Consider the following 18,017-nt stretch of genomic DNA (forward strand, 5'->3'; position numbering starts at 1 on the left):
AAACAATGTCTTTTTAATCTTAAGACCTAGGCGTTATTATACGTAATAGAGAGATCCAAAAGGGTTTTTCTATTACAATATAGGATAAATGAAGGATTTCCACTGTCACTGGTATTGGATGGAATTCTAAAAATGCTAAGTATTACAGTGAAGCAAGATAAAGAAATTGAGGTAATAAGCATAGCAAAGAAGAAACATCTGTTGCTTTTTGCACATTGTTTCCAGAGAGAACTAAACTAAAAAAACTAAATCAAAACACCTTCAGTAGCGCAGCAACATGTAAACTAAACCCACAGAACTCATTGACTTCTTTATGTATTCCAATAAAACCTGCTTGGAAAAGAGAAAAAAGCTAGTCCATTCAGAATCATTACTGATTTTATGAAAGTATCTGGAAGTCTGCATTAAAAAAATACACATGAAAATTATATAATTAAAAATCGCTCTTTACAGATATAAGAGAAGATGATCTAAATAATTGGAAAAATGAATTGGTCTTGCTTGGGTTTTGCTAAAATAATAAAATATTGAGAAAAGCTAAATTAATTTACAGCTCTGATGCCATACAAATTACTGGAGGGTTACTTTGTAGAACTAGATAAAAAGAAGGAAGGAAACAAGTGTTTATGAAGCGTACAAAAGAGTAACAAGATTGATTTTGAATAAAAATCTCCAGAGAAATAATGAAAAAAAGGGTAGAAGGAAAGGGTCCTGCCAGTACTAGATCATCACTATATTACCATACTATTATCATTCTAACTGTTTGGTACTGTTTAAAATCTAGAAAAGCTCATTATCCGGGCAGATTAGGTAAATAGGATCCAAAAGTAAAGAACATATACTCACATATTGTTCAGTAAACCCAAGGACACTATCTGCTCTGGCAAAATCCACTTGCAAAAGGAAAAGAAAGAAAAGAATATCAGTAAAATTTTTACAGAATACACAGAAGGCAAAAGCAGCTTCAGAAGGGGCCATCAGCAAGTGGATTTTGGTTCTTTTTAATGTACATTTTTAAAGGTGTAAACAATAAGAGTTCAGAGTTCCATATATAGTCCTCTTTTTCTGTTCTTAGTATAGTGAGATGTTCCTATTTAATTTTCAGGTTAAAACATTTCTGAAAAAGAAGAAAAAACTATAGTGTCTTGTTTTGGTTAAGATCTCCCAGTTTGAGAGGCAGAAGCTGAGATTCTGGAAATGCTGATATTTAAGGCCAGATTATTTTTTTAGTTAAGGAGAAACATATATATAGACTGACAGTTTTCCTAATTAGAGATTGGAAGTAGCTGTTAGGAAATATTCAAACTGGTTTTTTGTGTCATTTTACTGTTCTCAGTTCCATTAGAAGAAAAGCCCAGGCGTAATGTTTATTGTGATACATTATTTTCTTGGAGACATGAGGAATAATTTTCAGGTTCCTTTATTCCTTTAGCTCTCTCCCAGAACTTCTTGAAAAGAAGAGGCTCATCGATCTTCACACTAATGTTGCCACTGCTGTTTTAGAACACATAAAGGTACAATTCAGTAAAACCTTTCTTGTTCTGTAAGTGTGCATTATATTCGTCCACATTATTCTAATGATGATAAACTGAAGAACTCTAACTACCAGCAATATAATTTTAAGACCCCCCCTTTCCTAAAGTGGAATCTCAGGTAGTCATTTCATAACATTGGTACACTCCATACTGTTTCTTGACTTTGAGTACTTCGGTTACAGAGGAATCAGTTAACTTCACATTTTTTTATTGACGATATTTCTCGTACGAAGTTCATTTCTTTTGTATGTGTTGTTTAGATTGATTCTCAAGTTAGTAAATTTTTTTAAATGTATTTATTTTATTTTATTTTATTTTTTTGGAGGGGGGAAGGCAGGGCAATTGGGGTTAAGTGACTTGCCCAAGGTAACACATCTATTGTGTCAGGTGTCTAAAGCCAAATTTGAACTCAGGTTCTCCTGACTCCAGGACTGGTGCTCTACTCACTGCGCCATCTAGCTGCCCCAAGTTAGTAAATTCTTATAATAATTTTTCCGTGTCCATGGTTACCTCATTTCAGTTTATCATACATCAAATCTTCAGTACCTCACTATTCATTTTTCTTTGGACACGAAGCTTAAATTCAGCGAGTTTCATTTCATCATTGGCATAGTAGTGTGCTTCTAAAATGTTTTTTGATCATCCCAGTTTACCATATGATATTAAATGTGATTCTAAAGGGATGCTTAAAAAACTGCTCACCAGGACAAATGTGCTGCTTCCTGGAAGTTTAAAAAAACTTTAATTTCTGAAACTAGCCTATAAATATTTACTGGGTTTAGTAGATCAAAGAGAACTAGGGAGTAACAAACAGTAAGTATGTATCAAAACATATGACATTCAATAAAATTTTTGTTCAGATTATTTCCTAGTCAGTAACTCAACTCTTCCTTTTGTTCATCCCATTGCGTTTTGTACAGTAAGTCTTCTTGATATACACACGCATGCGCACACACACACACACACATTACCTTTTACGACATCACTATAGAATGTAGAACTATTCAGGAAGATTTGAGTTCAGTGTGTGATATGGAAATGGTGTAGTTAATAGGATGTGTATTGGAGGTGTATTAGAAGAACTATCTAGTGACAAAAGTCATCACTACAGGTCCAGATCACGGGCAAGAGATACATTAATCTTGTTTAAGATGCAGAAAACATAATTTTATCCCCCAGAATAGCTGAAGTGCAGACCTTGGTAAATATTCAGTTATGATCATTTATGAAAATGGCTAAATTCTTTAAGTTCTTTCAGTTTATCTTTTAGAGTATTTTAATCATTTCAGTTAAGTTTTTTTAACTGTACTTTTTGCTTCCTGTTCCCAGAACATACAGCGTAATGATTAGTCAGATATTTGGTGTGACCAAACCAGAATATACTATAAAGTGTGATTGTGTGGTCCAGAATAGCCTGTTTTCTCATTCTGCCTGTGTAAATTCAGATATAAAGCTTCCACAAGTTTACATTAATTCATTCTTGATAATATGGGTTAAAGAATTGAGCTAAACAGTAAGTGTGCTAAAGAGCAGAGGGGACACATCACTTGTGAAAATCATTGGTTTATGCTTTTAGATTTCTTATATGACTTAGAGTCAGTTTGTACTAACAACAGTTGATAACCCTGTAAGTTTGTTTAGACTCAGGTAAACTGATCCTCATTGCCTGGTCATTTATCTCAAAGTTTAAGAACTCAGTTTCTAGTTGTTTCTAATCTGATCAGATGCTGGCAGAGCTAATCATTTTGAACTGGCAGGAATTGGATTTACAAAACTGAGCATCACCTTAGTAATTTTTAAAGACCATTTTGGGATAACAGGTTTTGTACCCCCCAACAGGAGAACTTATTCCCTAGTGGGATTGATTGAGGAGGTCAGATTTCCTATGATTGGCTCTGGAGTTAGCACCTCCCCTTAGTTAGCCCTACCTTGGGCCCCACCTTAGTTACCAATCCACACTCACATAGGTTTTACACGTAATAGGGGTTTGGGCACCTAGTAAGACTCAATAAAATACACTGAATTACTCAAAGGAAACAAAAGCCAAACTCTTCAAGGGCACTTGGTTGAACTAAGTGCTAAGAGTCCATTTTGCTTACCAACACAAGTTACACAATTTTTCCTCATTATCTACATAACTTGATTGCCATCTCTTTGTTTTCCTTTTGGATGATTGGTCTTTCAAGTGATTGATCATTGTTCTCCTTTGGGAGGTTTTCTGGCATGTGATACAATCAGTATGGCATCCTGCAAAATCAAGCATTTGGAGGATCTCACCATCTATGGGGGAATCCCTGTTTAGATTTAGCCCTGGACATTCTGTTAAGATAGCAAAAATACCTTTAGCAGGGGTGTTCCCAAGTAGAACCGTAGGATCAGAAAAACCATTGAAGCCTGAACTTGATAACAAAGTCAGGAGCTGGTTAGGTCTGAAAGCAGGCTGTCAGTCTGAAGGGAGATAATTTGTATAGCTAAGATATGACCAAGAGAAGCAGAAGATTCAAACAGAGACCTACTGAACTGGGTAGGAATGTGGTAGAGCTCTAAATTGTAGTGGACAGCTGTCAACTATATATAGATGTATGGGCTATACAGATATATGGGAAGGATTTGGAGTCTGGAGTGAAGCCACTAGACTGAACTTCTCCTTCTCTGGGCCTTAATTTCCTCATATATAAAAGGAGGGAGTTAAATTAAATGGATCTATGAGTTCTATTCCTACTCTACATGCTATGCCATTAAACTACCTCAGTAAAATGTAAGCTTCTCAAGGGCCCGAGGACTATTTCATTTTTCTGTGTGTGTGTCCTTTGTACCTAGCACAGTGCTTGGCACAGAGTCAACAATAAATGTTTGTTGGATGGAAAGGAATTGTTATTTTCCATGGAAACATAAAATTTTGTCATTTGCATGGGAGCAGCCTTTCTACCAAATCAGGTTTCGTTGTGTTATTCTTTAATAGTTAACAAACATTAAATACAATAGGATATTTTTATACCTTTCAGTTAATTCTGGGACCGTGAAATACAACAACAGAATCTGAATTATAATGAACCCAGAGGTCTAACCTATTCTTAAAAAAAAAAAATCCAATGTAAAATACTCTTGATGTGGTCACCCAGCTTTCACTTAAAGACTACCAGTGAAGGAGACTCTCTCCATTACGAGGTAGTCCATTTCACCTTTGGAGAGCTCTGATAATTAGAAAGGTGTTTTTTCCCCCTTATATCAAGCCTAAATTTGCTTCTTTGCAACTTAACACATTTTGCTCTTAGTTTTATACTCTGGGTTCAAGTAGTATATATTCTCCTTCACAAAATAGTCCTTCAGATACTTGAAGATGACTTTGATCTAAGTCCTTTCCAAGTCACCCAAGTCCTTTCTAAGCTAAAAATCCTAAGTCCTTTTACCTGATCCTCATACTACCTGAATTCAAGACCCTTCCTTCTAGTTGCACCACTTTTAACATGCTCAAGCTTACCAGTGTCGGTCCTAAATTGGGGTGACCAGCAGTAAACAGTATTCCAAATATAATCTGACCAGGGCAGAAGGTAATGAGAACACTTCCTTGTTCTAGAAACTACATTTCCTAATGCGCTCCAAAACTGCATTAACTTTCTTGGCTGCCATATCCCACTATTAATATATTGACTCTGTTGTAGTCTGCTGAAAACCCCATATCTTTTTGAAATGAATTAGCTATCTTGACTAGGGCTTCTATCTTCTTGAGGACCCCTGGAGACATTTCAGAGGATCCATGAATTTTTAAAAATATCTTGATAACTTTATTTCAAAAAAATTGATTTCCTTTGTGGTCTTTTGTATTTTATTTTAAGTATGTTAAAAGATTATTCTGAAAAGGAGTCCAAAAGTGTCTGTAATACAAACCTGGTCTAGATTAAACTTCCCGATCTTGTAAGTGTGTTGTTGATTTCCTGTCTTTATTCTCTATTGGATCTTATATTATGCAGGAATACTGTTGATTTTTGAGGGGTGTATTTTATAGCCTGTAATCCTTCTGAAAATATTCATTATCTTTATTAGTATTTTTGCCAGGTTTCTAGAAACCGTCAGCAAATAGGAAGGGTATTTTTATGGACTGAAATTTCTATATATTTTGACCCAAAGGTTACTAGGCTCACACCCCAAGGAAGACATTAATATCAAGAATTTCGCATATGCACCAAAATATTTGTAACAGGGCTTTTTGTGATAGCAAAAGGGGTCATGAAGGGTTAGACACAACTGAAACAACTGGAATCACAACAAAAACTTCCTGAACTTAAGAATGATACTTTATTCACTATGCCAAGCTACCTTCATAAGATGCTTTGCAAAAATACTTAGAACTTGATTGTTCCCCTTAAGGTAGTGGCCATTTCTTATGTTACTCATTCTCAGTGCCCATCTCTAAACATATTGGAGCTTGTCAGTGCTCGTTCTAAAATGTGGCACCTAGAACTGGTCATAGATGTGGTCTTACTAGACCAGAAGGACTCAAACTCACCCCCTTCGTTCTGTTCATTTATCCTCAAGTCAGATTTGCTTTTTCCAATTGTCATATCAAACTGTTGACTCAGTGAGCTTCCAGTCCACTAAAACTCCCATCTTTTTTCACATGAACTACCTTCTATCAACCTCTTTCTTATCTTATACTTGTACAATTGATTTTGTTAATTCAAGTCCGAAGTTTTATATTTATCCCTCTTAAGTTTATTTTGGGAGAATGGCTTCAACTCATCCTTCCAGCCTCTTGAAATATTTCTGAATCCTGATTCTGTTACATAATTTGTCAATTATCCTTCTCATCTGTGCATTATCCAAAATCCTTTAGCATGCCATCTATGCCTTCACCTAAGTCATTGATAAAAATATTCAACAGGACAGAGATAGCAGCAGATCTTTATTATACTATATTGGGAATCTCCCTTCTAGATTGACGTTAATCCACTGACCATCATTTTGGATCAGACCAGTCTCTTCCAGACCTACTGCCGTTGCATTGAGATCACCCCATCTTGTCCATAAGAATACGATGACATTGGGTTGTTTTTGTCCTTCATTTTCCAAGGGAACCAGTGACATCATGAGGGTGATGTCTTGACTTGTGGGCGAATTGGATTTAAGTGAGGCAGAGTTGCACAGTCTTCAGCCTCAACCTCTCTCTTCCAGAGTCATCAAAGTCCAGTGGCGAGACAAAAGTCAGGATGACTGATGGGGGCCCACGAGGCAGTGGATGACCTCGGCATCTTTATTGTCTGACCAAGTTCTAAGCGCTCCACAGTGCCTGCTTCATCTGCCTTCATGGCCATTGGAACAGATTGTTCTCATCTGCCTATTCCATTGGGGGAAGTCTTCGTAAGCTTGGGATAGACATCCGCCTAACTCAATGACGAGTTTGAGACCCTTTGGTCATCATCAGATTTGGTTTAGGCTGTCTGCTAAAACAGGAGCTTCTTGGAGCCACAAGATGACCCTGCCTAAAAGAAAATATTAATTTGGCAAAAGCTTATGTGCTTCATTAAATGTTTCCAAGCTGTCATTTTGGTAATCCATTATAGAATCAATGTCATTCAGACTCCCGCCACCTTCTTTCCTTTCATGAAGATTGTTAGAACAGTTGTCTCCGGTGCTGGGAGACTTCTTCCTTTCACTTTGATTCCTCGAGGACTACAGTCAGAGAGAGGTTGAATGATTTCTTCTGCAAGTTTGTTGACTACTCTGAGTTATACTTTAGGGTTAGAGTTAGGTGATTTGAAGTCATTCAAGGGAATTGATTGCCTTTTTGCTATCTCTTCATGTATTGTTGGACTTTTTTCTTTGTTAGCCAAAAAGCTAAGCTGCTATTGTGCTGTAATGGGAGGCATAACTTCCAAGGAGAAGGCAGTGATAATCCCATTGTTAACTGCCTTTGAATGCCACGACTTAGATCTAACTGTAGAACATAAAGAAGAGGCAGCCAGGATGAGGAGAGTCTAGGCTGTCGAAGGCAGAAGGGACTGGAGATGAGTCGACTCAAAATAATATGCTAATTATCTTCAGGTGTCTCAAGGGCCGATTGAGGGATTAGAATTATTGTGTTAATAACAATATCATTATTATATGTAATAATGATATATGATATGTAATAATACATTGGATAAAAATAGTATTAGGAGCAATGGGAGGAAGTAGCAGAGAGATTTTATACAAAGGAAGTTTGTAGATTTGCAAAGGAGAAAATTGTAAATTTGATGTAAGGAAAAACTTGCTAACTGTCAAACCTTTTCGAAAGGGCTGCCACAGGAAGGTAGCAAGTGATTTCTCTTTTTAAAAAAATTTTATTTCTGAGAATAGTACCAAATAAGCAATTCTACATACAGAAAAAGAAGATTATGAAACTGTGAATCTCTTATACATAGCTTGTTTTCATTTTTAAATATATAATAAAATTAGTCTATAACTTCCAAAACTGTCCTGCTTGTACGTGATTCTGGCCTTCTCATCTGCACTTTTTTTTTTTTTAAATCAGTGACTCTTCCTTTTAAAAAAAAAAAAAAACAAAACCAAGCCTGATCTCGGCTTCCTCCAGACTATTCCCACCAATGGGAAGAAAAACACAAACCTAGTAACAGATATTATTAATTAAACAAAACAAGTTCATTGGTTCCCTCTCATTGTAGGTCTTTAAACAGAGATTAGATAACCATTTAGCAAGTGTAATGGGGATTTTTTTTTTCAGATATTGGTTGGACTAGATGGCTCCTAAAATTCCTCTCAGCATTAAAATTCTGTGATACCGTTTTTCTTCTGTCCTTCCCTAGCCTAAACATCATTCTCCCCTCAGAGAGAAAACAGAAGTACAATAAAAGTTGAATAGTTTCTCCTCCCCATCTCCCATATACCAAGCAGAAACTCTATGCCTTCCTTGAGCTTCCTGTTACTGCCCATCCCTTCCCTAATAGTTTTAATTTAAAAAAAAAAGCTGTAAAAGCCTTTGATCTAATTTCCTTTTTGTAATACTTTAATAAATAAGTAATAAAATCTTAGCTCTCTGCATTTCAGAAAGTTGGAAAAATGTTGGAGAAGTGAACCAAGTTCAGTGACCCTTAACTATAGAGTGCAAAGATCCTAAAATGGTCATTTGTTTGTGGATAAACAGCAAAGTATGCTTGTAGATTAATAGCCTTTATTTGAAATTAATGGAAGGCAATATATGAAAGTCCCTTTTTGTCCTTCACTAAAAATGAAATCCTGGAAATCAATTATCATACACATATACATACATGCATGCATAAATACATATACACACGTATACATACATGTGTATAGATAAAATTACCAAGTCCTTTAGGTAGCGTGGCTATGACATAAGAGTACTTATTGTTTATATGCCAGTAATTAAAGTTAAGCCACCATTTGCTTAATTGCAGCCAGTTCTTACATCTATGCTGTGAATATCTTAAAATTTGCCAGAATAAAAACATGCAGTCTGATAGTATTAATGGCATTGTCAAAATTATCAGTGAAGAATGAGTTATTTTAAAAATGATTATGGAACATTGAGAATTTTATAGACCAGGTAGGCTATATCTATGTGCTTTTCTAATGTGATTTACTTTTTCATGCTCATTTTGGAACAGACTCGAAAACTAGATGTATATTTTGAGTATGAAGAAAAGATAATGAGCAAGACCACCTTGGACAAATCTCTTCTAGACATGATCTCTGACCCTGATGGTAAGTACCGTAAATCTGAGGCTGATGTTGGCTCAAGTTGGATGAGCCCATCATTTAAAGCTTGAGCCTATTCTCAATAGAACTTCCGTTTCTTCAGGACCAGTGGCATCGTTAAGTTAATTAGATAAGACATTTGATGTTGTAAAACTATACCAGTGTTGTTTAGGGAGCTTTGGACACGAACATGACTTTCGTTTGTGTTTAATTGAAATCTTCTGTTTCTGTAGTATTTGAACGTAGTGTACTAGTTTAAAATAATTTTTTTTCCTCATACCTGGGAGTCTTGCTCTTTTTCAGTTAATTTTAGGAAACTGTGAAGAAGTGAAATATCTTTGTAATTTTGGGGGTGAAATCGTTTGATTGGGGTCATTATCTCTTTGCAATCATATTAGTTGTCTCATCAGTGTGTGTGAGAAGGAGCACCAAGGTACAATGGCCATTCCTGATTGGCTAGAGTATTTTCAGAGAAAATCCATAGGCCAAACCTTTGGTGCCTGCTGGGTGGATCTGAAATGGCCTGTAACATCCGGGAAGAATGAGATTATTTTTAGGGCGAGGACCACCATGCAAAAAGAGAGAAAAATTGAGTTAAGTGAGGAGTTGATGAAGTTTATTTGCTTTTTGAGGATAAGAGCCTATAGTATCAGGATTAGATTTTTAAGCTATGACCAGTTCAGATAATTACATCCAGACGTAACTGGCACGGGGCTTAATACTCTTTGGGGATTGAGGTTGTTTCTGTTCAGTCATTTCAGTTGTGTCTGAGTCTTTGTGATCCCATTTATGGTTTTCTTGGCAAAGAAACTGGAGTGGTTTGTCATTTCCTTCTCCAGCTCATTTCACAGATGAGGAAACTGAGGCAAACAGGGTTAAGTGACTTGCCAAGGCTCACAAAACTAGAAAGTGTTTGAGGCTAAGTTTGGACTCGGGTCTTCCTGACTCCAGGACTGGTGCTCTATTCACTGTGCCACATAGCTTTGTGACAAGTCTAAATATGTCTTAACGACATCTAATCAAACCCCCTTACTTTTACGACAGGAATTTGAGACACATAGATGTGAAATGACTTGCCCAAGGTCACATTGGTGGTAGTAAAGAGCAGAGCCAGGATTCCAGCCCTTGGAATTTGAATGCCAAGCCTCTTTCCTCTGTACCATGCTTCCTTAGGTGGCAGAGGAGGCTCTGTCCCCAAAACCAGAGTACTTACATTTGTGAGTTTGCCATTTAGTTCCGCTTTAATGTTGAAGTTTCTTCTTAAAGTTAACCCCTAACCCTTAATGTTTCACCCTAGGAGTTATTTCAGAGGCTCTCAGTATTCTCTGTCAAAAGAATCTATCAACCCAATAGGAATTAGTCCTTATAGTCAGAACTATGGCAGTCAAAAAGTTGTGGTCATTCTATAAAATGGCTTGGATGATACATAATAAGCCCAAAATTGCTTCAGGAGACGAGAGGATGTGCAGACAGTGTAGTACTTCAGCGAACGAATTACTTGTGCTAAGTCCCAACTGTTATGAGTGTGAGCCCTTTGGCCCCTCAGTCCTACCTGCCCCCACTGTGGTGGCTGCTCTAGCCTCCAGCTTCTGTATTTTTGCTGTGTCTGGTTTGGGAGGTATGCTTCTAAAACCGTGTTACAACCATAGAGCTCGTCTGCTTGAGAACAGACATGGGTGATTTTTTCACTTTGATAATCCTCAGTGCTGGCACAGTATGTTGGATAGACGAAGTGCTTTTAAGCACTTTAAGTCATAAGTCTTTAAGTCATAGAAACAACCTTGGATTCGAGTCCAAGAGAATCGAGCTCAAATTTTGACACTGTTACTTTGTAGCTGTTTGAACATGAGTAAATAACTCACTTTACCACGCTGAGTTTCAGTTTCTGCATCTCCAAAATTGGGAATTATTGTGAAGAAATTGCTTCTTTGTAAGGCTTAAAGCCCTGTGTAAATGTGAATTAGAATTTTTGAATTGAGTAGCTGGTTTGAATAAATAGTCAGCACTTGGACATATTGATCCCCACACACATACATACATCATCCATTCATACACTCTGTCCATATCTTCATGTATGTCCTTGTGCTTAGTTTGCAAAAAGCATGATAACTTAATGTTAGCGGTTAATACAAAAGTTTCATTAATCGCTGACAAGAAGTACATTTGGAGAGAGTATCTGCTTTTCCATGTGTAATACGTACATGAAGAAAAGAATCACAGGATAAATAGGTGTCCTAGGATGTTTTCTTCCATCGACCTTTTCTGTCAGGAGTGTGGGCAGATCAATCTACTAGTTTTTGTGATTTTAAAATGATCATTTGGGGCAGCTAGGTGGCGCAGTCAGTAGAGCACCGGCCCTGGAGTCAAGAGGACCTGAGTTCAAATCCGGCCTCAGACACTTGACACATGTACTAGCTGTGTGACCTAGGCAAGTCACTTAACCCCAACTGCCCTGCCAAAAAGCAAAAAAAAAAAAATGATCATTTTTAATTTCTCAGACACAACACTCCATCTCTTGACTTTGAGCATTTTTAGTGGCTTCTCCCATGTCTGGAATTCCCTCTTCTCCATCTCCTGGCTTCTCTCAAGTCTCAGCTAAAATCCCACTTTTTGCAAGAAGCCTTTCTTAGTCTTCCTGAATCTTGGTGCTTTCCCTTGGAGTTTGTCTCCAGTTTTTCCTGTATTGTAGTTGTTTGCATGTCATCTCCCCCTTTAGATTGTGAGCTCCTTGAAAGCAAGTTCCTTTGTATTCCCAGTGCTTAGGACAGTGCCTGGCAAATACTAAATACTTAATAAATACTGGTTGGTCGATTCACTGTTGTTTCTTGATACCTAATTAAAGTGAGTTTTGAATTCCTGTTATCAGGTAGTGATTGTTAGAAGTATATCTGGGTTGAAAATATTTTTGTATTTTTTTATATTCTTTTTTCTTTGTTTTTTAAAAACAAGTTTTTAATTGGTATCTTTTTTAAATGCCAAGATAGTTTTCCCCAGTATTTCTTCCCCTCCTAGAGAGCTATCCCATGTAACAATATTTTTTATAGACAAAAAATAGAAGCAGAGGATTCTGAGATTTTTTGTTAACTTTAACTGTTATTTTGAAAGAATGAACAAAATTTAAAATTTAAAAATTTTAATAAGAAATAATAAAATAAGAAATATACTTATAAAACATATAAATGTATATTTATATATAATATATAAATATTTATAAAAATAATAAATAGTAAAATTCAAAATTTAAAAACTTCAAATTAGTAGAAACCGTGAAGTCATTTTCTTCAGCCCAGTACCTGAACAAGAATCTAATTTTCCTTAGTTTATTTGAAATTTATTGTTTACAAATAATTTTATACTTTTTCATATTTACTTCATTTGGTGGAGGAAGAATTTTAGTCGAAGATATGGACTAAGATATGAAGGGAATAGAATATTTACTTTAGGATAGGAGCCAGAAATACTCATATAAATAGTAACAATGCTAAGTTACTATTTTGTTCTAGAAATTTTTGAGGAAAAGTAGTTTTTAGAGTAGATAAATAGAAGTTTCAAGAAAACAGACCTCATAGGGAACTTTCAGTGTTCAGTATTTTCAGTGTTTTCTTTTACCTCATTCCTTCTGTCCCCCAAACTCTACTAAAAATGTTCTCTCTCAAAGGTTACTGGTATCCTCTGTGCTGCCAAATCAGAAAGGCCTTTCTCATTCTTCATCCTCTTGATCTCTTAGCAAATGTGAAGTATTGGCCACTGTTTTCCTATTGGATAGGTTCCCTTTCATTGGCTTTGAGACACTGTACTCTCCAGGGTTTTCTGTAGTTCTCTAAATTTTCTTTCTTTGGTTCATTAACTCCAAACCACTTAGCTGGATGTTCGTGTCACCTGAGGTTTTAGCCTAAATGCTCCTCGCTATTTTCTTGGGAACTCATTCAGTTTCTCATTATTTCTATGTAGATATTTCCCAAATGTAGATATTCAACACTTTTTTTCCTCTGAAGCTTCCTACCCAGGTCTCCCATTGCTTACAGTCTGCCTCTGTACCTGAATGTCCTTCATCACTTCATACTTAGTACCCCAAATCACGTTTATTGTCTCTGCACCTTCCTTCCCATCCAAACTTCTTCCCCCTGTTAATTTTTTTTTCTGTCAGTAGTGCCACTATTTAAAATCTTGATGCTACCTTTGGGTTTAAATTTCCTCTTGCTCATTCTCCCAAATCAACTCACTTGTGTTATTGCTTCTACCTCTACGATATCTCCTAAATCTGCCTTCCAGATATTCTCACTGGTACTGACCTTAGCATGAACCATCATCATCTGCCTTAACTATTTAAATAATTTTTATAACTGTCTTTCCTAATGTAATTTAACCTATGTGAATAAGTTGTCACAGTTTGGAATCTGAAAAAGAATAGAAGCAATCCCTTGATCTTCCCAAGTGAAGAGAGATGGTAGCCAGGGGCAACACTAGTTCAAAATATCAATTCATTTGCAAAGTCTTAAGAGAGACCCTGATAGCCACTGTATGTAGAGAATTAGCAAATACATATGACAAAGAACCATTTCATAACAGAAGTGATTATAAAAACAAACTTCTTGAAAGAATTGCAGACTATTAACAACTACATGAAAGATTGGTCCCAGTTGGTACTAATAAAAAGAAGCGGTGTGATATAGTGGAAGAAACACTGGATTTGGACTCTTAAGTTCACATCCTGCCTGTTTATGTGTTTACGTAACCTTGGGCAAGTCACCGATTTCCTCATTGTAGAATTATTGGATTAGATTACTTTTTTGGTGTGTATTTAATTTTTAAATTTTTTAAAATGTTATTTTATTTTCACTTCCAAATTCCCTCATTCCTTGAGGAAGGTAAGAAAAACAAAACACTTTACAAATACATATAGTAGTACAAAACAGATTACTTCATTAGCCATGGGGGGAGAGAGAAAATGCTTCAAATTATACTCTGAGTCCAGCAGCTGTCCATATTGTGTGTTTCACCATTAGGCCTTTGGGATTGTGATTGGTCATTATGTTGATAAGACTTACTGAGTCTTTCATAGGTGATCATCTTTACAATATTTCTCTTACTGTATAAATTGTTCTCCTGGTTCCGCTTTACTTTGCATCAGTTCATATAGGTCACCCCTTGTTTTACTGAATCCATCCCCTTCATCTTTTCTTACAGCACAATAGTATTCCATCACATTCTTATACCATAGCTTGTTTAACCATTTCCCAGTTTATGGGTTTCCTCTCAATTTTTAATTCTTTGCTACCACACAAAGAAATGCTATAGATGTTTTTGTACATATGGGTCGTTTTCCTATTTCTTAGATCTCTTTGGGGTTTAGATCTAGTAGTGGTATTACTAGAGTATCTTGTTTATGGAATAGCCAGAAGGTGAGTAAGGTGTAAGAAGATTGGAAAAGTAGGAGGGGGCTATATTATGAAGGGCTTTGAATGTCAGAGGATTTTGTCCTGGAGGTGATACTGAGTAGGGAGGATGTGACACAATCAGACATGTACGTCAGGAAGATCGCTTTGGTGGCTGAATGGACGATGGATTAGAGTGGGGAGGGATTTCGGGAAGGCAGAACCTCCAGCAGGCTATTGCAGTAATCCAGGTGTGAGGCAATGAGGGCCTGCCACAGAGTACTGGCAGCATCAGAGGGAAGGGGGCGTATTCAAGAGATATTGCAAAGGTGAAATTGACAGGCCTTGGCAACAGACTAGATGGGGAGCATGAGAGATAGTGAAAAGTGAAGGACACCTAGGCTGCAAGCCTGAGGGACTAGGAGGATGGTTTTGCTTTCTACCTGAATGGGGAAGGCGGGAGAAGGAGAAGGGTTTAAGGGAAAAGATAAAGAGTTCTGTTTTGGACATTTTCACTTTAAGATGTCTGCTGGACATCTGGCTCAAGATGTCTGAAAGATGCAAGATGGGAGGTCAGCAGAGAGATTAGGGCAGGGTATGTTGATTGGAGAATCTTCAACGTAGAGATGGTAGTTAATGTCTTAGGAGTTGGTGAGTATAGAGGGAGAAGAGAAGAGGGCCCAGGACAGGACCCTAGGGGAAATCTACAGTTAGATGACGTGATGTAGGAGAGAATCTAGCAAAAAAAAAATGAGACTCAGGAGTAGAGATAGGTAGGAGGGGAAGGTGATCATCAGTGTCATAAGCTCAGAGAAATTAAGGAGGATGAAGATTGAGAAAAGGCCATGGGATCTGGCAACTTAAAGATTGTTGGTAAGTTTTGGAGAGAGAAGTTTCAGTGGAATAGTAAGGTCAGAATCTGGATTGTAAGGATCAAGAAGAGAGTTAGAGGAAGGAAAATGGAGGCATCTTTTGTAGGTGTTTTCAAGGAGTTTAGCCACAAAGAGCAGAAGACATAATAGGAGAATAGTTAGAAAGGATGGAAGAATCAAGTGAATTTTCAGTGATAGGGTATAAGCATGTTCATAGGCAGTAGGAAAGGAGCAAGTAAAGAGGGAGAAATTGAAAATAAGTGATAGAATGGGGAATGGGGATGAAAGGGGGCAGTTTTTTGGAGAAAACAGGATAGAATGGGATCTCTTGAGCATTAGGTGGTACCTGAAAAATGATCCAGGTGTGAGTAGTTTGCACTAAGGTGTTGAGCTTTCTGTCCCCCAATAAAGGAAATTAATGGAAGCATCCATTGAAGGTCTTTTTTAAGTTTTAAAAAGCGTACCAAAGGGACCTTTTAATTTTAAATTGGTAGAAGAAAGTTTTACCCACCAAAATTAACTCCAAAATAAATAGTACATTGGAATTTACATTTAATAGCATATATATACATAAGATCAGTAGAATTTTCTTATATTGTGAATTAAAGAGAATTAGTCCTTCTACACAAAAATGCTGTCTCATGCTGGAAAAATATTTTAATATAGTTCTATATTAATATTGTATATGTATATATGTAGTATGTTTGTATATGTAGATAGATAGATATACAGAAAGAGCAAGAGAGGATGAGTGAGCAAACCAGCACACATGAATGCTGTGTAATCCCAGAAGTTCTCAGGTAAATCACTGGATTCTCTTTTCACAAAAGACCTCCTCTTAATATTTAGTACTCTAGACCTCTTTTCAGTCAAATGCTTTAGAAGTATCTGATACTTGGAAAATAACTCCCAGACTATGTATGAAATAGCTCTTTAAGTTGTGATCGTTTAAAAAAAAAAACAAAATGTTCTTTGTGAAGTATTAACACAGAATCAACAACTCCCATGTAGATCCATGGATAAGTGAATGAGACTTTGCTTCATTGTTGGTTTGGTGCAGTGCCTTCTTAGTTTGAGGACTTCACTTATTTCTTTGCCACTCAAGAAGAGGCAAAGCCCAATAAACCTTCAGGAAGCAAATTAGGAACCTTGGTAAGAACTTCTTCCTAACCATTCTGCTGGTACTGTCATCCAAAAATGTGGCTGACGGTGCAGAAAAGAAGTTCAAGTTCTGCTTTAATTTATAAATAACAATCAATCCCGTGTAAATGCAGAATAACAGTAGTCAAAGTTGCTGTCATCATTCAGCTGTATTTTCATAGGGCAAAATTAGAAATAACAAAGTACACACTGCCCAAATTATTATTCTGACCACTACAAAGACCACACCAAAAAATATGCATAATGTGAATGTAGAGCATTAAGTGTCTTATTTAGACTAATTTATTTTCCAGTTGTCTGCTGAGCTTGTCAGACCAAATATTTCTTTGGTTTCCAAATGGCTTTTGATCTTATTTATTAGACATGTTTATTTTTATAATTGTGATGAAATTAGGAATTGTAGTCCTAGGGTGTTCTAACCAGTAGCCTAAAGAGTACTGCCAGTATAACAGTAGGATATAGGGCCCAGCATCTTCTCTGACAGAATTTTGAATTTTAAAGGGGGAAGGTTCATTTCGAGAAAATCTTTGTTATTTATTTCATCTCAGCCTGACTTTGGAAGTTTGTCCATTGGACTAAAGTCAAGAAAGTAGATTTTTGTCCTTAAATCTTACAGAAATTGTTACCCAAAGATATTTTAGAAAGTACCTCCTGAGATATAACCTGTACTTCTACTATCATTTTGTTAACTTACAGAATAAAGTTCTCTTTTAACTAAAAAAATGCATTTGAGCTTTGAATAATTACTTACATCCATGTGTTCTGAAGCTTAACCTTTAAGATCCACTGAAAGTTGCTCTATAGATATAATGCACTTTTCATTTAAACGTTTTGTAGCTTTCTGCAATAAAGGTATCCTACTGTGATGTCTTACTATGCCATGAAGGTGACCATGGGCTTTTTGACAGTAATGGCAGTAGAGAAGAAGCTCTGGCAGATCCTCTGAAGCTGGAAAGGCTTCAAGGTTTGATGTTAGCAACGAACATTTAAAGTCAATAATTTGACTTAATGCTTTAGTTATATGTATTAGAAATAATTTGCTATATGTGCTGACTCAACCAGAAATTATCCTGGCTCTGAATATTTTCCCTAGAAAAGTATAGTTTATTTAGTTTTTGATGAATAGAAAATTAAATACCTCTTCATGTTGGTCTTAAATTCTTTTTATAGAAGGAGTTTTTTATGTCAAAGAGTTGTTTGGGGGGAACAAGAGAGGGTGATAGCGATTCTCATAGGCTTCTTTATGGTGACTTCAACAAGTACTTTGTTTCCTAAGATTCCTAGGCAGAATGAATCTTAAATGTGAGGTGCAATCACACTACCTTATCCATATTACATCCACTTTGGAGTGTGTTCTTAAG

The 18,017-nt window shown here is 36.4% G+C and overlaps 1 protein-coding gene across 3 annotated transcripts in view; it reads left to right on the forward strand.

Moving 5' to 3' along the window:
- Positions 1-18,017, forward strand: part of SCFD1 (sec1 family domain containing 1) — a 118,224-nt gene that overhangs the window by 61,251 nt on the left and 38,956 nt on the right. For all 3 annotated transcript variants that reach the window (XM_036735083.1, XM_036735085.1, XM_036735084.1), the window contains 2 exons: positions 1,433-1,514; positions 9,158-9,254. In XM_036735083.1, the coding sequence (XP_036590978.1) occupies positions 1,433-1,514; positions 9,158-9,254 (179 nt within the window). The remainder of the gene's footprint in view (positions 1-1,432; positions 1,515-9,157; positions 9,255-18,017) is intronic.

This window comes from Trichosurus vulpecula, chromosome 8 (assembly GCF_011100635.1).
Source record: "Trichosurus vulpecula isolate mTriVul1 chromosome 8, mTriVul1.pri, whole genome shotgun sequence".
Taxonomy (NCBI): Eukaryota; Metazoa; Chordata; class Mammalia; order Diprotodontia; family Phalangeridae; genus Trichosurus; species Trichosurus vulpecula.